At 44.8% G+C, this 24,718-nt stretch overlaps 1 protein-coding gene across 2 annotated transcripts in view; it reads left to right on the top strand.

The window, feature by feature from the left end:
* Positions 1-24,718, top strand: part of CILK1 (ciliogenesis associated kinase 1) — a 35,220-nt gene that overhangs the window by 6,480 nt on the left and 4,022 nt on the right. Inside the window, exons 3-12 of one of the 2 annotated variants that reach the window (XM_007193881.2) lie at positions 1,468-1,589; positions 2,595-2,674; positions 9,391-9,523; positions 11,114-11,285; positions 13,376-13,543; positions 16,147-16,458; positions 17,828-18,018; positions 18,133-18,281; positions 20,367-20,495; positions 24,079-24,201. In XM_007193881.2, the coding sequence (XP_007193943.2) occupies positions 1,468-1,589; positions 2,595-2,674; positions 9,391-9,523; positions 11,114-11,285; positions 13,376-13,543; positions 16,147-16,458; positions 17,828-18,018; positions 18,133-18,281; positions 20,367-20,495; positions 24,079-24,201 (1,579 nt within the window). Of the gene's footprint in view, positions 1-1,467; positions 1,590-2,594; positions 2,675-9,390; positions 9,524-11,113; positions 11,391-13,375; positions 13,544-16,146; positions 16,459-17,827; positions 18,019-18,132; positions 18,282-20,366; positions 20,496-24,078; positions 24,202-24,718 lie in introns of both variants that reach the window. The other variant, XM_057555050.1, reaches the window with a different exon arrangement.

Genomic DNA, 24,718 nt, shown 5'->3' with positions numbered 1-24,718 from the left:
GTGGTGCATTTTCAGCAAACAAGCAGGAAAGACGCCTGCAGTCCATGAGAGTCTGGAGGATGCTTACAAGTTAGGCAATGCTTGCTACTCATGAAGAACCAGAAATCCAACCCAACTAGAAAAAGTAATCAGCCTGTTGGGTCATTCTGGAAGGATCTGGCCATTTGGCCAAAACAGCTGAGTATTTCCTGCCAGAGAGGCACTTGGCAAAAGCTTGTCTTTCAGGGAAGAGGTTCCAGAAGAGTCTTATTTTGTTCCCATTCACTGGCCATATTTCCTCCCTCTTCCCAGCTGCTTGAAGTAACTCGGTCATATTGCACATTCCCCAGCTCTGATCCCTTGGGTGCGTTGTTACTGAGTGTCCTTCCAGATTTGGACACTCATGTTAACACTTTCATCTTCAGACATTCTGTTTGTTTTATAGAAGGAATGTTCCTTTGAAGGAAATTAAAAGATAAAGAGGGCTTTACAATTTATTAATCGGACTCACGTCTCTATGAGGAAGAGGCTTTTTGAATTAAAGGGCTCAACCCCCTGCCACAGTGACCCCTTGAGGCATTCTTGAAGGAGACGGTCTATCAAATTCTGATCACCTGGTGAGCAAACCCACAGTTGGGTGTGCGGCTGTCACACATGAACTGGATTACTGCTCACCAATATGAAAGTGCATTTGTTCACTGTGGACAGAGCTAGTGATGCAAACAGAAAATAGCTTGCGCATGACTGCACTCACGTGTATGTTCCAGGAAGAGGAAAACCACACATGCGCATGGGGAATAATCAGAAGGTCACTTACCGTTTTCTGAACCACCCTCTGTTCCTCATACCCCGCTTGACATATTTGCCTTTGCTGTTCTTGGAAGCAGAGGTGTCTCTCCCATCTCACCTCAGGGTCCTTCCAATGAGATTTCTCCTCCTTCTCCCCTCCTTCTTCTCCTCCTTTAACACTCACCTTGTAAGGAGCACTATACGTCCCATGGACACACATGTGTCAGAAGAAAGTTGGGAGAATCAGGCTGCCAGCCTCTGTCTATCTGAGCAATTTCCTGTTCAGAGTGTCTGCAGACTGCTGGCTGGTGATCTCAGCTCCCAGCAGCTGCCTCTCCAGTATCAGATCAATCAAAGCCTCAATGGATTCCCCTCTGGCCACTTTCATGGCGTGAATTCCATCACCTGGAGGGGAGTGCACCTAAAATAGCCCTGGCCCACTTCCTGGTCCTGGGGGCAGCCAGAAGTTCCAGTTATGGTCAAGTTCTTACCTCCTAGTCAGTTAATTGTAATAGTTTTTCTACATAAAGTTAATACCAACTTCAGAGAAATACCATTTATTAACATATTGTCAGTAAAAAATGAATTGTGGCACTCCGTGATTCTAGAATTAGGTGTTTCTCCCTAAGTATATGTGGAATTACTTTTTTTCAACAACAGACTTGCTCTAATTTTTTGTTTTTCTTCTTCACCTTTCAGTCTTTAAAGAAGCTCAACCATGCCAACGTAGTAAAATTAAAAGAAGTTATCAGGGAAAATGATCATCTTTATTTTATCTTTGAGTACATGAAGGAAAATCTTTACCAACTCATTAAAGAAAGGTACAGCGTGGTCATCATGATCTTAGAAATAAATGTTGCACAGTGGATGTGTTTTCTTTCTGCTTTTGTTTATTGTGGTCATGCTGCTTGGCCTTGGCTGTTTAAAGCTGCCCATGAGATGTGGGGCCCCACCTGCATTCCTGCTTTGGAGGCCCTGTGATAACGGCAGAGAAGCTGCTTTCAGTGCAGCCGTCTTGAATGTCTTAATGGGTTATTCACCCTATAACAGGCTCAGAGATTTAACAGATACTCTGCAGCTCTCCTTCCCCCAGGACTGTATGGGCAGAGTGACCACAAGTGAGGGGTGTAGCAGCTTCATTCATTCTGAGCCATCCATTGGAACTTCCGGGTTCCTTTCAGGGCCTTTCTTACTATAGTGCACAGGGCTCGCGTGCTGGGAAGACAAAGAAACTAATTAAAAAATTTACCTGTGATGGTCATTTTGGACTTGAAAAGTGAACTATGTAGAACCTCTTGGGCACATTTTCCTGGTGGCAGGTGAATGCCATTCAGAGCATCCTTCTGAGTGATTTCAGTGAACAAATATCGTTTCCATTGTCAATAACAGCAGAGAAGCTGTGTGGTTTGCCCAGCCAGGGGAAAATGTCACTATCCACTGCATCTCATAAGCTCTTCATGTGAAAGACCTCAGATTTTCCCCATCAAAAAATTTTAAGCTTTAATTATATTATGGAGAGAGGAGATTTTTATATGATACATTGGAGGGAATTTTTTTTTTTTGGTTTGTTATTAAATGTTTGATCGTTTCTGTTTTGTAACATAACTGAATATATTTGGTGCTTATAAGGTATGCTGTCTTACATGGATAAGCAGTTGTTTTTCTTTGATCTTTATTATCAGAGGATCTAGTCAAATTAGCATGTCGGCAAGTGTTTTCTTAAATTCTTACTGTATAACCAAAAGAACATGAAAACAGGGGCTTTGTTTTCATTAACAAATTTCATAAATCTAGATTTATAACATTTTTTCCTCTGCCCTATACAGAAATAAGTTGTTTCCTGAATCTGCTATAAGAAATATCATGTATCAGATATTGCAAGGACTTGCATTTATTCACAAACACGGTAGGTGATTTGGGGTATTGTGCTTTGGAATAGCAGTGAAAGGCTGTCATCAGGTAGAAGATGTAGGAAGCATCAGTGTCTTTTGTAATTGACTCCCAGAAAAAATTGAAGAGTTGAGAGGCTGACAATGGATTTTGGAATATATTTTCTTTTGTAGCTTGATTTCTGAATTTCCCTCATTATTTATCATGTCTGTATGTTCTTATTCTTTAGGCTTTAACACTAAGCTTATTAGTTACAGATCTAAGAGTTATTCCTGACCATTAACTGGTGTATTAATCAGGAACCTACGATTAGAATTCATAGAAGCTTCACATATGATGTTTAACCTACTAACTAACACTGCTTTGCTGTGACTTTTCATTTTTTTAATGTATTTCAATTTCAGCTTGTTCAAAAGGGTGCAAAGTGGTCTAACAAGATCTATGCAACCCAGGAAAATAAAATACACTTAAAATAAGCAAAGAAAAAGGCAAAACAAGGCATGGACATAGCCAGGGTGAGGTTAATCAACAAAATACATGTCAGCAAGTTTTACTTAAGTAGAAGAAGCAGGCTACAGATGTGAGCCTGAGTTTGCTGTCAGACAATGCAGAATGTGAAACATGACCAACTACAACCTATATGGTTCCTCCAAGGTAAAACAGTTCAGTTGCCTAAGAGAAGCAGAACTATTCTTGGTACTGATACCAGAGAGGTTTCTGTCATGGATCCTTATGTAACATGACTTTATGGTAAACACAGTGACAAGTTACATGGGACAGTTTCAGGTCATCTTCCTCAATATAGGCCAATTACATCACCTGATCAGAGAAAATGGTCCTACTGGGGCCCAGTATGATTCACTCTGGGGATGGTCTGGTGAGTCCAGGGAGAGATTTAAGGCATCCAGAGGAAAGGATGGTCATATACCCTTCAGGAAGTCCTCCATCACTATTGTTCTTCGCTGAGCTTCTGAACAGCATTGAGTAGCAATGCATTTGCGGTTATATTTCCAGCCAGTCCTGAGGTATTACTAGTCTGGGTTACTAACTGGCCACAGACCCAACTTGGCTTGGGTTGATAAGTTCTCATGAACGCAGAGCCTCGGGATGGACGTGTCCCCCAGGGGAGCCAGGAGTCCCTCAGAAGGCCATTTGAGGTTGCTTTGACATACAGACAGATGGCAAGCTGATCTTGCACGGGCAGAAATCTGTTCCCTCCCAGTCTAAGGGTATCATTGCCATTGCAAATATTGCACCAACAAATGAGTTTCATTACCCAATAAGGAAACTGGGCGGAAGCCCTTTGATGATACAGTCAGTCCAGATTTGACGCAAATTGGCAGTGAGGGGAAAAGACATTGTACTGCATGGTACGTCTGGGACCCTTCCCAGTCTGCTCTGTGACCCCTAAGCAGCCATCACATTTAGAGGCCAAACGAAACACAAACAGACAAACAGAGGCTGTCTGTACAAGTTCTTGGAAGCCTCGGGCATGTGCTGAATAATTCGAGAGTGATGTGCAAGCCTGTGAACCAATTCTAGTAAAAAGTTTTCAGTAAAAGCTATCTCTCATTCCACTGACATGGGTAGAAGGAGCACTTTTGCCACAAGAATTTCCCAAGGGATGGTATGAGTTTGCAAAACACTGAAAACTTCTGGTATGGTGTCTTTAGGGACAAATAGGGGTAGAAGGGGCACTTACTAGATTTGAGAGCCCAGGAAAAAGAATTGGTGAGAAATCAAAGGGATTCTCCAAAGAGAAAAGTCAACCAGAAGTTTTCACATAGGGACCCGTCATAGTGTCTCAGTTACTGGGGCTCTTTGCTCAGTACTGGAAACTGCATGGTGGATCTATAAGAAAGTTGATATGTGTTGGCTTTCTCTTCCTTTCCTTTTTGTTGCTTTTTGTGAGACTCAGATGGTTGTTGCCAGAAAGAACTTGTATCCTTTTATCCAGGTCTCCACCAAATCCCATCAAATCAATGCAGATGCGCACGCACACACACGCACCCATACTTGCGCATACACACGCACACATCTGCATGTACACATGCACATGTGCACCTACACATACACTCTCCCCCCAATACCCACAAATGCACATATATGCACACACACATAGTACATATTCGTATCCAGTAATTTAGCATCCCTAAATTATTGTGTCAAAACACCTCTTTGAAACTCTGCACTGTCAGTCTTCCTTGCACACCTTACATACTCCGATCGTGTTCAGAAACGGTGGAAGGGAAAGCTCAGTTTAGGACGGTCAGACCTCCTTTGCTTTTCTAACCCCAGCACCATGCTTCTCCCCAAGATTCTTGTGGACACTCTCCCCCAGCTAAGTACCAGTTCTAATTTGAACTTAATATCATTTTGTCCGTTACCTTATTTGTTTCCTTGCCAGTTTCTCAGGTAGAGAGGACAGATGGTATCTATTCCTTTCAAAGAAGAGGAAACTGAGCTTCAGAGAGGTTTAAAGACCTGCCAAAGGCCCCACTGCATTAAAGCAGTAGAGCGGAGATTAGCTCCGATATCTGTGCCCATTTGCTACACTTCTCTAGAAAAACCTGTCTCTTCTCACAGAGAACAGAGAACAAGAGGTGAAGAAAGTGGTGATAGTAACTGGAGGTGGGATGGATATTCATTTTGCAGGTTCTATCTCGTTTTCATTGATAAATGATTTTTGAAAACTTTTGAATGGTTTTCATACGGTGTTGACTTAACTTTGGAGCTTTATGTTGTTCTTTTCCTCCAGTCACGGAAAAAAAATAATCAAAAGCACTTTGCAGATTTGTCTTGTGAGTTTCAGGCTCTTCCCTGTTGTCTGGTTCTCACTGTGAGAAGGTGCGTTCTGTCCCTGGGAGTGGACTCCTTTGAGAGCAGAGAACAGAGCTGCAGGTGGTTGCCATGGCCATGGTTCATGTCAGTGACCACTTTCCCCCACAGGGAATGAAAACTCAGCTCCGCTTGGTGCTGATTGAGCAATGCCAAAGCATATATACTTTGCAGGAATTAAATAATTAATGCAAACTGTGTTTCATCCTTGCCCTGCCCTTACAAATATCCATGCAGGAAATCCAGAATGCCTTAGGTGGCTTAAAGGACAATGTTTGGCCCCAAGAGGTGGTTCTCTGCTACCCTGTTTCACCACTGTCTTTTTTTTATTTATTTATTTATTTATTTTTGGCTGTGTTGGGTCTTCGGTTCGTGCGAGGGCTTTCTCCAGTTGCGGCAAGCGGGGGCCACCCTTCATCGCGGTGCGGGGACCGCTCTTCATCGCGGTGCGCGGGCCTTTCTCTATCGCGGCCCCTCCCGTCGCGGGGCACAGGCTCCAGACGCGCAGGCTCAGCAATTGTGGCTCACGGGCCCAGCTGCTCCGCGGCATGTGGGATCTTCCCAGACCAGGGCTCGAACCCGTGTCCCCTGCATTAGCAGGCAGACTCTCAACCACTGCGCCACCAGGGAAGCCCTCACCACTGTCTTGCTGTGCATGACCTTGAGTCAGCCCTTGGCCTTTCTGTGTGTTGCTGTCCTCCTGGCCTTCTTGATAAAAGCACTGTGGGTTTAAATTGAGTAATATCTGTGAAATTACAACTTCCCTAGCAGAAAGGTGTGCTACAGAAATTCATAACGTTTAAGTCTTCTCTGGTTATTTCCATATATTCCTATCAGGTTCCTCATGAACAGAATGTGAAGGGGAGAAAGGCTTCTTTGTGGCTTGATGTTTTTCTTGCCCAAGGGTTGTTAATAAAAAAAGGAAGCACAGCGCATTTTCTGCCAGGATGAAAGAGAAAATCCCTCTGTTATTCGACTGGCATGGGGTACCCTGAAATTAAATTGAAGGTCTGTTCCTGTGTTCTGAAAGCCAAACAGTTTCGAACAGGAAGATTCTGTGTCAACAGCACTTTGCTGTTGCATGATCTCTGAATAACCCAGCAATAAGCGTTTCCACTGTGAATCAGAAGCTCAGAGGGAGACGTGGGCTCATTGTTACAAGCCCGAGCGCACACATCAGCAGAACACATACCCAGCCAGGAGTCAGATCAGAACTTAGTGCCACCTCCTCACGGGCGGGGTGGGGGGAGTGGCACTTCACTGGCCTTGAGAGCCTTAATTCTTATCTGCAGCAAATGGAACCGTGTCTGCCTGTCCCCCTTGCCAGGTTGTGCGGAAGATAAAATGAGAGGATTCGTACTACTAACAGTGACAAGCTCTTGCAAGGTGCAGATATGCCAAGCACTGCACTAAAAGCTCTACAAATATTAACACGTTGAATCCTGCAAAACAACCCCATGAGGTAGATGCTGTTATTCCCCCATTTTACAGAGGAGGAAAGTGAAGCACAGAGAAGTTAAGTGATTTTCCAGCCAGATTTGAAATCAGGCAACCTGATCGGTCTACACACTTAACCACTATGCAGCGTTGCCTCTCATAGTGATAAAATCGTGATGCTTTGTTAAAATAGAGATGAAAAGTAAAGGTACATGACAAGAGGGTCTTATACCTTTAATTACCAAGGAATAGAACTCATGGGTATAAGGCTGATAACAGTTATTGCTGTTATTCAGTAATGAAAAGAACAGAGGGCCAGATAGTCTACAGACATATTCACAAATGCTTCCTAGTTATAAAGGCTTATCCTCGAATACAGTGTAACAGATAACATATGTCAACTGACAGATACAGTTTTCATCAGTCATTTTTAAAGAGTCTGTTTGCAGTTAAACTTTCTTCCTAGCCATTTTCCCTCTGAAAGTTTATTTTGGGCCTAAAGTATGATCCATAGAAAGGAAAGCTGCTTAGAGGGATAAATGGGGAACCAGAATCTTCTCTCTCCTCATTTCATTAGTGCCCATGTTCTCTGTGGAAGTAGGATTAAAGATGAGTTAGCAGGGAAAGGATAAAGCTTGACCGATGGGAGGAGGTGGTCAGTGTGTACTGGAGCGTGACCCAGGTGGAAGCAAGGTACCAGGTCTGGAGTCCAAGAATTATGCTTGTATCTGAGTATAGTTGATGTGAGAGGATGAACTGAACAGGGAGAAGATGCAGGTTTGTTGAGTGGGTGTTATAGATGGTGGTGGGGGAGTTGCATTGGGGCCTGGGGGTGGAGGACATTTCATTATCGGCGAAATGCCACTTAAGTTTGGAAACAAGAGTTTAGCCCAACTAGAGGAGAAAGAGGGAGTCTAAGAGGAGAAACAGGGTGAATCTGGACTTGAGAGGACCAGCACCGCAAATCAAGATTTTGCTGTCTGGATCGACAGGGACAGAACAGAGCCGGATAATACAAGAGCTCTGACACATTTCTTGGTAGGACTGTGACTAATTCATCCCCCGCCACCCCCATGACTCACTTTTCCCATCTGTTCGGTAAGAAAATGATGTCTGCCATCTCTTTTTTTCATGCTTTTGATGCTCTGAGTGTTTAGAAAGAGAGACCATCGGTCTCACAGGGCATATGTTTTAGGGGCCACAGGAGCCTTGCTGGATGCACTGGCAAAAGATCCCATTCTCATAACTGCTTGCATATTTACACAATTTTAAGTCAGAGAAAGGGCAGAAAGGACAGATAGGAGGTATTTTGACGGAAAATGTGACACAGCTCCATTCCTGTCTGGGGACAGATGGATCCAGCATAACTATAAGCTACCTGGATATCATATCAAACGTTCAAGAAGGAGAGAGAATTTGGGAGAGGAGAAGAGTGGTTTGGGACAGGTCAATGCAAGGGTGACAGTGACATCAGCTGCTGTCCCATCAGAGACACAGGTCTGGAGAGGATGCAGCAGGCATGTTAGAGATGCAGACTTGAGCACATCGGCACAGAGGTGGTTGAGGAACAGTCGACATCTTCAGTGATAGCTCTTACTTCCTCCCGTAAATGTGCTACTTAGAATCCAACCTCACAACATTCGTAATGGTAGCAGGTAACCAGTAACCCCATCAGCAGCATTGACACAGTTGTATTTCCGGTTTTGATGACCCATTGAGATTTAGACTCAGGTAGAATGATGTCTGTCAGTGATACTCTCTGCAAGAGGAAGGTTTGGGGTCTTCAGAGGCATGTGATGCTGATCAGTGGGTGTTTGAGTCTCTCCTACATGTACCCCCAAAGCCCTGCGGTAGCTGAGACAGGCTTCCCATTCAATGAGTTATCTCTGCCTTTCATGGTGTGAATTACAGGTGTACCCCTGTGCTTCTTTACTGGGCAAAGTAATCAGTATTTGACATTTAAACATTTGTTGCAACACACACCAGAATCTCAGATACGAGTAGGTCATATTCATAAATCCCTTGTTTCTTAAACAAAAAATGTGATTGTGTTTTTGCTGTGATGTAAACTCTCAGTAGCCATAAGACTTGTCTTTTGAAATGGTTTTAATCTCAAATTCTTTCTGTCTGACTGGGGCAGGGTAGGCATGATATTTTTTTCTTTGAGTGACAATTTCTGTTTGCCAAGTTATCTCAGCCCATAATGGAGTTTTGATATTTTAAAAGAAGTTTGCTCTCTTGGAAAAAAATTATGAAGATCAACTTTTGAATGATTTGACATTTTTGAATTTGTCAAAGGGAAATGAATGGTCCAAAGGGGTCTGCATTATCATTGGGATGAATGTAGAGCCTTCAGTGTCATACCAGACTATCACTGTCATGAAAAGAGCAGTACAGCTGCAAAGAGTAACGCAGACACGATCTTGCCTCTGAATTCCTTCTTCACCACCGCCGCAGGCTTCTTCCATCGGGACTTAAAGCCGGAGAACCTCCTCTGTATGGGACCCGAACTCGTGAAAATTGCAGACTTTGGATTGGCCCGAGAAATCCGATCAAGACCTCCATACACAGACTATGTATCTACCAGATGGTGAGTACCATCTTCCTCAAAGGATTTAATTGCACTTCTTTAAAAATATACCATTATACTGAGGATAATATTAATGTTTGCATTGCTTATTTTTAAAGACCATTTAAAGACCATGCGATTATACAGAGGATAATATTATTGTCACAAATACTAATTTTCCACTAAGAGCACCATTTGAAACACATATGTGTAGGAATGTTGGCATTGTACAAGCTTAAAAGCTTGTATTATAGGGGCTTTCCTGGTGGCACAGTGGTTAAGAATCTGCCTGCCAGTGCAGGGGACACGGGTTTGAGCACTGATCCGGGAAGATCCCACATGCCGTGGAGCAACTAAGCCCGTGCGCCACAACTACTGAGCCTGTGCTCTAGAGCCCTGAGCCACAACTACTGAAGCCTGCACACCTAGAGCCCATGCTCCTCAACAAGAGAGGCCACCGCAGTGAGAAGCCCACGCACCACAACAAAGAGTAGCCCCTCCTCACCGCAACTAGAGAAAACCCGTGTGTGGTAACAAAGACCCAACGCAATCAAAAATAAATAAAATAAAAATAAATAAATTTATTTTAAAAAAAAAAGCTTGTGGGCTTCCCTGGTGGCGCAGCGGTTGAGAATCCGCCTGCCAATGCAGGGGACACGGGTTCGAGCCCTGGTCTGGGAGGATCCCACATGCCGTGGAGCGGCTGGGCCCGTGAGCCACAACTACTGAGCCTGCGCGTCTGGAGCCTGTGCTCCGCAACGGGAGAGGCCGCGATAATGAGAGGCCCATGCACCGCGATGAAGAGTGGCCCCCGCTTGCCGCAACTAGAGAAAGCCCTCGCACAGAAACGAAGACCCAACACAGCCATAAATAAATAAATAAATAAATAAAAATTTAAAAAAAAAAAAAAAAAAAAAAGCTTGTGTTGTAAACAATTTTAGAAGGAAGTCCAACAGGGAACAGGGAACTATATTCAATATCTTGTAATAAACTATAATGGAAAAGAATCTGAAAAAGAATATATGTATCTGAATCACTTTGCAGTACAACAGAAACTAACACAACACTGTAAATCAACTATACTTCAATAAAAAATTTTTTTAAAAAGGAAGTCCCTTGTGCTTTTCCATAATCTAAATAATATTCTGTATATAGAACTTCCAGAAGACCTTTTCCTAAAAGTGTTGTGTAAAAGATTCTCCAAAGACCTGTCTGAAAATCAGCCAGTTGGTGTTATTAAAACTTTCAGGCCCTAAGAATTTGATTTAAGCAGTTGGCCATAACCAAGAAGAGCCTACAGACCACTAGTTCTATATTCTCTCTCGCTCCTTTTCCCTCCTCTCTCACTCGCTCTTTTCCTGTTCTCTCTCACTGTCCGTATTTCTCGAAAATGCTATAGAGCAGAGGCCTGTCAAGAAATGCTCCACAGAAAACCCTGTGAAGCAGAGGAGCCCAGCTTTACACTACACCTACAGCTGTTGCCTGATGAGTCCATGCACTGCCCTGAACTAGACAGAAAACAGAAATGCAGAAACGCTCTGCGGAGCTGATTGTGTATTTAGTTTGCTTCCGACCGGCGGGTGTGGAACTAGCTTCTCCTTGGTCTTGCAGGTACCGGGCCCCGGAGGTGCTCCTGCGGTCCACAAACTACAGCTCCCCCATCGACATCTGGGCCGTGGGCTGCATCATGGCAGAGGTGTACACCCTCCGGCCACTCTTCCCCGGGGCCAGTGAGATCGACACAATCTTCAAAATCTGCCAAGTGCTGGGGACACCCAAAAAGGTGATGATGTGGGACAAAGGCCTGTGGGACAAAGCTGCAGCTTCCTGTGTTCCCTGCCCCCCACCCTGGGCATCACCGGCTCGTTCTGGATCTTCCTCGCCCTGGGTAGTCCTCCACGCCCTCCTCCTACCCTGCGGTGGAAGACTTCCTGGCTTCCTCTGCTTTTCTGCCCACGTCCTCGCCGCTCCCTTGCAGAGCTTCTATGTTCTCGTGGCTACAACTCTTATCCGTGCAGAAGTCTCCTAATGTGATCTGTAGCCCTCCCCCTTTCCTTTATAACTCTGGTCACAAATTTACATCTTTCTCTGGGATTTTCCCTGACACCCTCACCCTCACCTCCAACTCAGCACATCTGACCCAGACTGCTTTTTGTTTCGCCCCCAACCAGCCTCTTTCGCTCATTCCCCACTTCTGCCTGTGGTCCCATCACATCCCAGAGCCCAGCCTTGAGGCTGAGTTTCAGTTTTACCTTCTTCCTCTCTCCCTTGCTCCCCTTTCCCCTTATCCCAGCAGTTGGCCCATAGATCCTGCTATCTCCACCCAGTATCTCAGACTGAAGCCCTGCCTGTGTTTGGGGAGGGGGGCACCTCCTCAGTCTTTCTGCCTTCAAGTCTTTTCCCTCCAGCATTTCTTCCAGTCTGTGGACAGATTTATCCCCCTAAAGAACAGCTCTGGTACTGTCCTCCCCTCCTAAAAATATCTACTGCCCAGCCCCCTAACTCTCATTCCTTACCCGCCACTTGCACCCCTCCTGGCTCTGTGCTCTAGAATCTCCTGCTTCTGCCAAGTGCATGTCTCATGTGCCCCAATCCCACTCTTCTTCCAAGACCCTCGTAATCTTTCTCCTCCCTATTCCTCTAATCTCTTCATCTTCAACTGTCTTCTGTGTTATTAATATCATCTGTGTACATAATCTGTTTCCTGGACCATAAGCTCACTCAGGGAACGGATTTGTCTTGTGTTTCTTTGCATTTATTTTACACATCCTAGCACCATTGCTGGTACAAACCAGACCCTCAAAAATTTTTTTTAAATTATCTGAAGGAATCATTAATGCCACCTCTTAAAGATTTCCAGACTCTCCTGCTGGAATCTCTCCCTCCTCTGGATGACTGTATCTCTACCTCTCTTGTGACCTTTGTTACTTTTTATTTTGTGTTACTGTGTTTTTAAAATATATGTCTTATTTTCTCTTTTGGACCTTAATATCTTTAAGGGCAGGATTTCTATTGGATTATTTTTTGGATACCCAACAACATTAAGTACATAGGAGGCCCTCAGTAACTATCTAAGTGAGTGAATGATACAAGCTATATATTCTGCCACTTCACTTTAAAAAAATAAAAAGCAATTACATCAGAATGTGTCTTATAAAACAGGAGTTTGTTGGAACTAACAGGGATCTTAAAGACTGATTGCTCAGCATCTTCCGTCATTCACTCCAGCGCTGAGTGCCCCGTAGGTCTGATGCATGAAAAAGTGGAGGACTTGAGACTAATAGCTCTCCTGACTGCTGGGTTTCTAAGCGTTTGTACTTTGACTCATCAAGATGGGGATATAGTCATATGTAGGCTTTCACAAGTTTATTTGACCAAGAACAAGGTGTTTTGTTTTATTTTTTTCCCCCAAAAAATCTCATTAGCAGTTTCTAAAACCTGTGTCTCATGGAACGCAATTGGGAAAATACTAATTTGGTTCAGCCCCCAGATATCAAGAGGTGAACTGTCTTGTGTTAAAGTTATAAAATAAGTTGGTGTGGGGGGTTCCCTGGCGGTCCAGTCGTTAGGACTTGGCCCTTTCACTGCCGTGGCCCAAGTTCAATCCCTGGTCAGGGAACTAAGATCCTGCAAGCCACGTAATTCAGCCAAAAAAAAAAAAAGTTGGTGGCAAATCCAGTGTCTTTCCCACTGTTCCCCAGCCTTCCTTTTCTTTGTGTCTCTCTGTTAGCATCTTCCTGCATTTCAGTACCCACAGTGCCACCACCACCATAGTTAGTATGGACGTGGTAGTGACATGTCATACATGCCAGAATATAAAGTCCGATCACAGTGATTGGCTGAGCAAGATTTTCTACCTTTTCCTTCTTTCAGACTGACTGGCCTGAAGGCTACCAACTGTCAAGTGCGATGAACTTCCGCTGGCCCCACTGTGTGCCCAATAACTTGAAGACCCTGATTCCAAATGCCAGCAGTGAAGCAGTTCACCTCCTGAGAGACATGCTGCAGTGGGATCCCAAGAAACGGCCAACAGCTAGTCAGGTTTCCTTCCATTTTCTTCTGATGCATTTCTCTCGAAGTTCATGTCTAACTGTGAATAATTCCTATAAATCTCATGGGAAGTATTTTATTAGGTATTATGTGTGAAAACTGGTATTGAATACCACTAATGGTGAACTATATAAGGTATAAGAACTTAAAATAGTTTGAAACTGTGTCTAAAGTAGTTACGGGGACTTCCCTGGTGGTGCAGTGGTTAAGAGTCCGCCTGCCAGGGCAGGGGACACGGGTTCGAGCCCTGGTCCGGAGGGATCCCACATGCTGCGGAGCGGCTAAGCCCATGCGCCACAACTACTGAGCCTGCGCTCTAGAGCCCGCGAGCCACAACTACTGAAGCCTGCGCGCCTAGAGCCTGTGCTCTGCAACAAGAGAAGCCACCCAATGAGAGGCCCGCGGACTGCAACGAAGAGTAGCCCCTGCTCACCGCAACTAGAGAAAAGCCCGCGTGCAGCAACAAAGACCCGAGGCAGCCAAAAATAAAAATAAATAAAAAATAAAAAAATAAAAAAATAAAGTAGTTACGGTTTAAACAATTTAGTTGTTTTGAAAATTGCCATACAATTCACGTCATATATCACCATATACGTGGAAATGAAAATAAACATATATCCACCTGTCTTTGGTAGATGTTTTCCAATATATTCTCTATGAGTTAAGATGATGTAGCAGTTTGTTTATAAGGCAGTACTGGTTGTTGAAAGGCAGTTTCAAAGTGAAAATATCTTGTAAGATCCAAATCACTAATTTTACAGATGACAGAGAGAGAGAGAGCTAGGATAATAAATGTAATTAGCATTTTATAGCACTTTATAGTTTACACATGCTTTAGTATGTTTTTATGTGATTTTAACGCCGTGAAGGCTTCATGAGATAGGTGTTACTGTTTTCATTCTATAAATGAGAAAACTGAATCTCAGAAAGTTTAAGTGATTTGCAAAAAAAAAAAAAGAAAATAAAGCTTAAGTGATTTGCCTTAATAACTCCACCAGTAACTAGTACAGATAGTGTATTATCAATGGCAGTTCTGTCACGTGGATGACACACCTGATTCCATACCTCCTGTTTTCCCAATCCGCCCTCCCCCAAGGCCACTTTGACTTAGATTATAAAGTGCACCCAAAAGAGACATGTAGTACCATGGGCTTCAAACACCGCCAGGCCTCCTGCCAGCCTCTCTTTGTGGTAGTTGTACCTGGCCCCTTCTCAGCTTGTCTCATTGATAATCCCACTGCTCAGAGAATCGAAAAGGTGACTAGTTCTAATCAGAGTCAGTGATTTGGCTGAGCAAAAGTGACAGAGGCCCTTGAAGACAGGGCCGACGTGACGTTAGAATTTGTGAGAGCTGAGAGCTGATGGCTGGGGGGATTAAGGAATGGGAGAAAAGCAGCTGTCCAGTGGCTCAAAGAAGAAACAGCCAAGACCCTGGATGGCTCAAGAAGGTTGGAGAGCGCTCAGAAATGCGCTTCTGGTGATGAAATTCACAAATGGTTTCAGGGCAGGAAGGAAGCTTTCTGATGAACCCAGTTTTTTACAGATGAAAAGTTTTTTAGAGATGAAAAGAAAAAGATTCTGTAAGGAACCAAGGAACCAAGAGAGGAATGTATACTTTTAAGAATAGTATCAGAAAAGCTAAAAATACCCCCAAGTCAGTTGAGACTTGCAAAAATACCTGGGACTTACAGAGAAGACTTTCCGAGTTAGATATCAGAGTCCAGGACCACTATGGGAGTATCCACGTTATTTGCCTCTGTATCTACACTTATTATCATTACAGGTGTTTATAGCTATGTCCCAGATTCATCGAGAAAGGTTATGTTGTATTCAGTGACTTCCACTCAAAAAGACTAGGGGATATTTCAGAAAGAATTGCAAACCCAGCACTTTAAGATTTATCCCTCAGCGATCCAGAAAGCGTGATTATCTTGATGGGCAAGGTTTAACTGTAGCGTGCATTACGCTCTTGGCATTTCTGGTGTTAAAGCAGATGCACCTGCTTATTTTATATTTTTTAATTGCAGTATAGTTGATTTACAATATTGTGTTAATTTCAGGTGTACAGTAAAGTGATAGTTTTATATACATTTCTTTTCCATTACAGATTATTACAAGATATTGGAGATAGTTCCCTGTGCTATACAGTAAATCCCTGTTGTTTATCTGTACCTGCTTATTTTATATTTGATTTTTCAGAGTCCTCCTGGATCATTATATTTGGCTCTCTCCATTTTATTTTTTTTCTTTCTATGGAATGAAGAAATGGGCTTAGAATGGTGCAATGTTATATTTAAGACACACAGCAAATAAGTTACAAAGCCAGGATATTGGCAGAAGTAGCAAAGGGCATAGCAGTGAACCTGGGTGCTTTACCCAAATAATTTGAGTGTGGCAACCAGTCTGTATATTTTACACTATTTTAGATAAGGAAATTCACAAAGGGTGTTACAGATTCAGGATGCTGTTTTATAATTGGTTTGGGCTAAGCAACTGTAGTAAACCGGCTTCGTGAAATCTAGCCAGCAACCCTGAATGGGGTCAACCTTCCTGGCCAGTTTCTTCTCCTAAAACAGCCTTATGTGTCGTTCCAGGCGCTTCGATATCCTTACTTCCAGGTTGGGCACCCCCTGGGCAGCACCACACAGAGCCTTCAAGATTCAGGAAAACCACAGAAGGACGGTCTGGAAAAGGCAGCCCCACCGCCTCACATAAAGCCAGTCCCTCCTGCCCAGCCCCCAACCAAGCCACACACGCGCATTTCTTTGAGACAGCATCAAGCCAGCCAGCCCCCTCAGCATCTCATGTACCCCTACAAAGCCGAGGCTTCCAGGACGGATCACCTTCCAGAGGACAAGCCAAGCCCTTTGCTCTTGCCATCCCTCCACACCAAGCATCCCCAGGCAGTAAGCAGGAAGATTCGCTTGAGAGCCCTGTGTCTGGCCTGTTCCTCTTCTGACCCTACTTACTGAGCGAAATATTTCCTTTTTCAGCAGATAAGGCCTAATTATAATAGATCTGTCTTTGCAATATCATGGAATTGTGAAAAGAGCCTTGGCTTTGGAGTTAAAGGTCTAAATTCAAGTTCTGGCTCTGCCTGTGAATTACAATGCCACGCCTGGGGGCCTGGCCGTGGGGTGGTGGCCGAAGGCTGGACGTGGCCCCAGATCTCTAGGGTCTCACATCTCGGCTCTGCTGTTTCATGGCTTCATGACCCTGTGCAGGGTACCTGGCCTCTCTGCTCCTCACTTCCGCATCTGTGAAACAGGGGTGGATAACGAGAGCGCTAGTTATCGTTATTATCAATCCCTGTGGACCCAGTGTCCTCATCTGGAAAAGGAGGATCCTAATGCCTGTCTTGCCCACCAGACAGGGCTGTTCATGGGGATCAAAGGTCCTGCTGCTTGTGAAGATGTTTTGAAAATCATCAAGTGCCCCACTAATATTTGTAGATCATTATTCCTATCAGTGCCATCAGTCGATGCTGGTAATGCCAGGCTGTTGGTTGAGCCCTGCTCTTTCTTCTCCTCTTGCCGTTCAAAAGGAAACAGTGAGTGTTAGTCAATAAGATAATAATCTGACACGGGAGTCTGGTTTCCATCAGCCTTATAGTGCTGTCTGAGAGTCTGATCTTCTAACACCTTTATGCAAAAGTAATACTTTATCTGTCGACTAGCATTCACGCAGTGAGTGCTGGCTCCTGACTAGGACAGTGTGAGGTTACAGGGGTGGTGTCTCCAGATTGTCGACTTTACCCCCGCCCCCCTGCAGCAGCAGTGTGTGTTTGGAAATTTCTTATTGTAGCTAATTCCGTAGTTAAATAGAATCCAGTTCTACTGAGAAGGCAAAGAAGGCATTAATTGCATTGTTTTCTATAAAAGAGCAGGTGACTGACACTTTAGCTATATTCTCTTACATTCTATTTAGGACAGTGTCAATCACACTAACTCTTTCAGAGATGAGCCCTGTTTGAGAATCCAGCCACTTTCCTCATATGTGAGAAGTACCTTAAATTTCTTTTTTAAAATCCTTCTCTTACACAACTTAGCGTCCCCGTTGAATGAAAACTGATGTAATCTGTGCAGGATGAGTGACACAGGTCTGGGACTGTGTTTTCCACCATTGTCCTTTCCAATAAACAGTGCATATTGGGGAGGGAAACGCCCCAGAACCCTCCTTTACATAATTGAGAATGTTCAGAATGGGGATTACTCGTGGGTGAGCTCCGTTAATGCCAAGTATTGCTTTTTTCCCCCCCTCTCCTTGTATACACAGAAAATTCTCACTGGCCTGGAGCACAAAAATGGTGAGATCAAGCCAAAGAGTAGGAGAAGGTGGGGTCTCGTTTCCAGGTCGGCAAAGGATTCTGATGACTGGGCGGACTTAGATGACTCGGATTTCAGCCCATCATTCACCAGGATTGACCTGAAAAACAAGAAGAGACAGAGCGATGAGACTCTGTGCAGGCAAGTGTGGGCTCCTGTCTGTGCACGGACAGCAACCTGGGGTCTGTGAGGTCATCTTTATGTCCGATGAGCTGCCCAGCTCGTGCTGACCGAAACCATCTTCTCCCCACTCAGATTTGAGAGTGTTCTGGACCTGAAGCCCTCAGAGCCCGTGGGCACCGGAAATAGTGCCCCAACCCAGACATCCTGTCCCCGGTGCGACACGCCCACCTTGAGGTCTGCAGCCAAGCAGCACTACCTGAGGCACTCCCGGTACCTGCCTGGTAATAAACATTCCTGCCTTTGCTCTGATCACTGATAAGAAATCGTGTCCCTGGAATCACACGTTCACAAAGATCCTGTTTTGGATGGCAAGTGCTTGGGGCTTCTCTTCCAAACTGGTGGGACCACCATAGAAATATTAGCTGAAGCCCAGGCTTCACATTCTTTCTTTCTTTCTTTTTTTTTTTTTGGCTGCATGGCATGCGGGATCTTAGTTCCCTGACCAGTGGAAGTGCAGAGTCCTAACCACTGGACCGTCAGGGAATTCCCAGGCTTCACATTCTTATCTTCTGTAGTTGCCTAAGATGAGAAATTTGGTAGAGGAAACCGGGTCCAGTCCCCAGGGAAGGAGTGACCAGGAAGAACTAGGAAGCTTGCCCGAGGTCTCTCCAGAAACTGCCAGCCCTGTGTGTCTTCCCAGGAAAGCAGATGGGAGCTTAGTCACCCCATGTGGCTATACCACAGGGGTTAAGTGAAAACATTGTAGTTGGAGGGTGCCCAGACCTCTCTCCGCATTCTCTGTATTCTAAGCGTACAGTGTTAGCCAACCGTTCATTCACAAATTCATTCCATCAGTAAATCCGTGTTGCGCATCATCCCGTGCTGGGCACTGAGAATCTGGTGGACACAGTAGCCAAGAGGGGCCACCAGGCTGCCCACCTCTAGGGCCTCCATTCACATCACAGGCTATGCAGCGACTTTAGCCAGCAGCCTGTAGACAGTATCCTCACCCTCGTATTTTCCAGTGGTGGGAGACAGACCCTACATAAATGGACACACCATAGCCACAGGTGGTGACAACTGGCGTTAAGGGGGATGAAATGGGGGTGGAGGCAGTACTTTAGACAGAGTGGTCGGGGAAGGCCTCTCTGAGCAAGTGACTCCGAGCTGGGCCCCAGCGATTGGGAAGGAACTCCACGTGCGCAGAGACATGCTGAGCGGAGGGAACAGCCAGTACAGAGGCCTGCAGGCAGGAAAGGGCTTGACTTGTGAGAGGCCCACATAGCCCGAGCCCCGTCAGAGAGGATAAGGTGTTAGACACGTGAGGCATCTTTGGGAGTCTTATAAGAAATTTAGATTTTATTTCATGAGCAACTGGAAGCTCTTGAAGGGTCGTAGCTGGAGGAGTGACATGCTTTTATTGACATCTGCGTGCTGCATGGGTGAGGGGCCCACAAGCTGTCGCTGTTGTCCAGGTGGGGGCAGTGGTGCTCAGACCCAGGGTGGAGACCTAGGGCGGGGAGTGGAGGCCCTGCTGATGCACTGGTTCCCCACTCTTGATTGGGAACAGGCCTCCTAAATACTGCCAGACCTCATCAGGCTTGGCACTGTGGCCTTGGGAGACTGGCCTGACACTTCCCAGATGACAGGGTATGGGGGGGGCGGGCAAAGGCTCCAGCTGCAGTGGGCACAGGCAGAGAGAGTTATTTCTTTTTGGCTCTAGGGGACGAAGAAGGGTAAAGGATGAATTGAGTTTTTCAGTTCTGAAAGCTAGCTGCAAGGCCTGACAGGAGTGGGAAGTGGGTGGTCCGGGGGGCAGTGGTTTGTCTTGCAGTTGAGGTCAAGGCAGCCTTGGGCGTGAGGGAGTCAGGGAGGGTCATTTGTTCAGACAATGAGTCACCCAGAGTCACCTCCGATAGTCCATGTCAGGTTGAGAGGATGGAATCTCAGAATTCAGAAGGAGGAGAGCCGAGGGCTGCAGAGCTGGGCTTGGGGGTGTGAAGGGACAGAGAAGAACTTGGGCAGCTGACAGAAAGGCAGTGGTCTGCGAAGGCGGACGAGTAGGAAGGCCAAGGGACACTGAAGCCCAGGACTGCACCAGGTGGTCAAGACATCAGACGTGGACAGATCTGTGGGTAGAAGTTGAAGTCTGTCAGGCCACCCACCAGTGAGACAGCACACTCACCCCGAAGATGGCATCTTTCCTCTGCCACCTGTCCGATGACATCATCATGGTCAGTTTTTGCTTGGATTGTTGAAACACAGGAAGTCTTTGACAAATTGGATTCTGCATTCGTTTCATCTCTGACATGTGATGCAAGATGAAATATAAATTTTGCATTTGAAAAACATTTCTTCCCTATTAGGAATAAATATAAGAAACGGCATACTCCCGAATCCAGGAAAGGATTTTATTCCATCTAATCCATGGTCTAGTTCTGGTTTGTCTGGAAAATCTTCAGGGATGGTATCAGTGATCAGCAAAATAAATTCAGGTGAGTAATGATGATTAACCCCTAAATGATAAGAAGCAGATTCTCTGGATGTGGCCGGGTGACAAGCCGTGGAACCACGAGGGCCTCTCTGGCGTGAAAACCCTGGGCCTCTTTTCCAGGCCCGTGATGCTCTCTCTCACCTGGCAGCAGCCCTTGGGGACTCCGCCAGCTCCCTCGGGCTCTGCCGTCAAGGGTAGCAGGGGACGAGAGCAGACTTCCCTGGTGCGAGGGAAAAACAGTCTTATGAGTCTGGATTCTGAGGCCCTGCTCTGTGGTGGGCGACCTCCAGTGTCACACTTCACTGGGTCTGCCTTGCTCTGGCTTCTCCCTTCTGTCTGATGGCCCAGCCTTAGCCCAGGGCATCAGAACCCCTTCTGGTTGGAAGGTGGACGGTTTGGAAGCCCCTGCCTACTCTTTTTATAATAGATGGATGAATTTCAGAAGTCCTCCAGGCAGACACACCCCGTGCCCAGTAAACAGCTTCTGCTGCTGTGAGCTGCTTCCCCTTCCACATGCCAAGTAAACATCTGGGCTTCTCTTCTCCCTGCCTTTGTCCATTGCATGTTCATGTATTTTAAGGAATACAAAAAGGAAAGAGAGAATATATCCACACCCACGTACCCACCACCCAGCTTATAAAGTCAGACTCTGCAAACACACACGAAGCCCGGGGCCTTGCCTTTCCTCCCTTCCTCTTTTCCTCTCCTTCCCCCCGAGCCCCACTCTGCCTGAGTTGGGTGTTTATTATTTCCATGCTTTGTTTTTAGTATACAAGAAATACCTAGTATGGTTTTGCATGTTTTAAAATTTATATGCATATAATCCTGGGTCTCCACTCATTTTAATAATTATGTATGCAGCAATTATACATCCATAGAATATATATCACATTATGTGTAGTATTACATATACAATATATATAAGTGTATGATACCACGATTTATTATTTGTACTAGAATATAATTTTTTTAATTCAAGTATAGCTGCTGGTCAATATTATGTAAGTTACAGGTGTGCACTAGAGTGATTCACAATCTTTAAAGGTTATGTTCCACTTATAGTTATTATAAAATATTGGCTATATCACCCGTGCTGTACAATATATCCTTTGTAGCTTATTTATACCTAATAGTTTGTACCTCTTAATCTCCTACCCCTATACTGCCCCTCCTCCCTTCCCTCTCCTCACTGGCAACCACTAGTTCTCTATATCTGTCTGCTTTTTTTTTTGTTACATTCATTAGTTTGTTAATATATTTTTTAAACTTCTTTATTGGAGTATAATTGCTTTACAGTGGTGTGTTAGTTTCTGCTTTATAACAAAGTGAATCAGCTATACGTATACATATATCCCCATATCTCCTCCCTCTTGCGTCTCCCTCCCACCCTCCCTATCCCACCCCTCTAGGTGGTCACAAAGCACTGAGCTGCTCTCCCTGTGCTATGCGGCTGCTTCCCACTAGCTATCTATTTTACATTTGGCAGTGTATATATGTCCATGCCACTCTCTCACTCCGTCCCAGCTTACCCTTCCCCCTCCGCATGTCCTCAAGTCCATTCTCTACGTCTGCGTCTTTATTCCTGTCCTGCCCCTAGGTTCTTCATAACCGTTTTTTTTTTTTAATTCCATATATATGTGTTAGCCTACGGTATTTGCTTTTCTCTTTCTGACTTATTCACTCTGTATGACAGACTCTAAGTCCATCCACCTCACTACAAATAACTCAATTTTGTTTCTTTGTTAATAATTTTTAGATTCCACGTATAAGTTATATCATACAGTATTTGTCTTTATCTGACTTATTTCACTTAGTATAATGACCTCCAAGTCCATCCATATTGCTGCAAATGGCAAAATTTTATTCTTTCTTATGGCTGAGTAGTATTCCATTGTATATCTATACCACGTCTTCTTTATCCATTCGTCTCTTGATGGACACGTAGAACATAATTTATTCATTCCTTCTCTTCTTGACCAACATGTAAGTTGTTGACCTTTTTCACAGTTAGAGCGCCGGAGTGAACATTGATGCCCCCCATAGGTGGTGTGCACGTGTGAGGTTTCTGGGTATGACGTAAACATGTTAGCTTAAAGGCTGTGCTCATCTTCGACTTCACAGATTTTGCCCAGCTGCTGTCCAGCAGGGTGTGGGAGTTGTGCCTCTTGGTACTGCTGAGATTGTAAACGGGTGCTCATCTGAGGGTGTGCAATGGCATCTTACTGTGGCTTCAACCCGCATGCCCCATTGACTAATGAGGGTTGATCATCTTCTCTTGTGTTTACTGACTCTATGTTTTTTTCCTTCTGTGATTTCCTTCTTCAAATTCTCTTCCCATTTTTCTTCTTATCTATCTAGTCACCAAAATTGCAAAATGTGCTCCAGCTGACCAACACAGCTCCTTGAGCTCCAGACCCTTTTTCCCACTCTGCCTTGAGCAGTTGCCAAGAATGCTCTGTGTTGTGAAGACAGAGAGCAACTCTCCCCCTCATGAACTCTTCCGAATGGATATAACTTCCGTTTGTATAACATTCTTCATTATTCCATGTGCACCTTGAAGCCTTAATACTAAGGCTCATTATAGATACGCATTCACCCATCCGATACGTATTGATTACTTGCTATATGTAAGGCTTTCCATGAACTGCCTGGAACAGTAAGATGAGTAGCACCCAGTTTCTGCCCTTAAAACTCTCTCAAGACAGAAAATGACATAAAAAGTGAACATACGGGGGCTTCCCTGGTGGTGCAGTGTTTGAGAATCTGCCTGCCAATGCAGGGGACACGGGTTCGAGCCCTGGTCTGGGAAGATCCCACATGCCGCGGAGCAACTAGGCCCTTGAGCCACAATTACTGAGCCTGCGCATCTGGAGCCTGTGCTCCGCAACAAGAGAGGCCGCGATGGTGAGAGGCCCGCGCACCGTGATGAAGAGTGGCCCCCACTTGCCGCAACTAGAGAAAGCTCTCGCACAGAAACAAAGACCCAACACAGCCATAAATAAATAAATAAACAAATAAATAAAAATTTAAAAAAAAAAAAAAAAGTGAACGTATTTAATATATTTTAATAATGATTAATTTTCTGGTTCTGAACAAGAATACTTAGCATAGAATTACTTATAATGGCTAAGTAATTAACATAACCTGTATGCTGATCAATAAGAGAATGGTTAAATGAGTTATGGTTTAACCATACTCTGGAATTTGTATATACTGACATGGAAGGCTAACTCTTGTATATTATGGAGCAGAAAAAGAAAATTCCAGAACAGCTTAAACTTATTATTACAAACAGATAGAAAATTCCAAATTTCCCCTTTTTTTAAGCAAACCAACCCACCAGCCTCCTTGTGGGTACAGGCTACAGGGTCAGCAATGTCTTTGCACACCCTCGCCCCATCCCCCAGTGTTTCCAGCAGTGTGGTGTGGTGGAATGCTCTGCTCGGAATTCACTGTTTTTATCCTAATTCTTTGCCCCTGAAAGTCAAAACCTGGTTCTCTATGGTCCTGCCCCACTGTCCTTTACCCCCATTGGTGTCCTGTGCAAGTCTTTGCAGTAACAAGCTTTTCCTTTTGCAAATCAGTTGGTTCCACCTCAACAAGTTCTAGTGGACTTACTGGAAACTATATCCCTTCCTTTCTGAAAAAAGAAATCGGTTCTACTTTGCAGAGGGTCCATGTGGCACCTATACCTGACCCTTCCCCTGGTAAGTTCTATTTCAAATTATTATTATTCATGAATTGATTCAACAAATAGTTATCAAACAACTGCTTTGTGCTGGACCTTGTAGACCTAGGATCCACGAGTGAAGGAGACACAAAACTCCCTGTCCTCCTGGATCTTGTACTCTACAGACAATAAGTAGACCAAATAAGATGCTCCAAAAGTGCTAAGGGGAAAATAAAGCAGGGAGTAGGGAGTGTGGGGTGCAGATGCATTTTACATAGGGCGGCCGAAGAAGACCTCACTGGAAAGGAGCCATTGGGTAAAGAGCTACAGAAGGTGAGCAAGCAAGCCCTATAATGCAGGCTCTTAGTGCCTGGGCCTCCAGGTAGGATGGGCCTGGTAGATGCAAGGAACAGCAGGGAGGCGGAGTGCAGGAATGGTGTGAACAAGGGGAGGGGAGCAGGAAGAGGAAGTCAGAGAGGTGATGGGGGGGCGCCCCCCACAGGTCACTGTAGGCACGTCGTCATGACTCTGAGCCCCATGGAAGCCCCTGGAGG

The sequence above is a fragment of the Balaenoptera acutorostrata genome, chromosome 10, assembly GCF_949987535.1.
Source record: "Balaenoptera acutorostrata chromosome 10, mBalAcu1.1, whole genome shotgun sequence".
NCBI classification, from domain to species: domain Eukaryota; kingdom Metazoa; phylum Chordata; class Mammalia; order Artiodactyla; family Balaenopteridae; genus Balaenoptera; species Balaenoptera acutorostrata.
The sequence above is the reverse complement of the archived record's forward strand: the minus strand, read 5'-3'. Positions and strand labels throughout refer to the sequence as shown.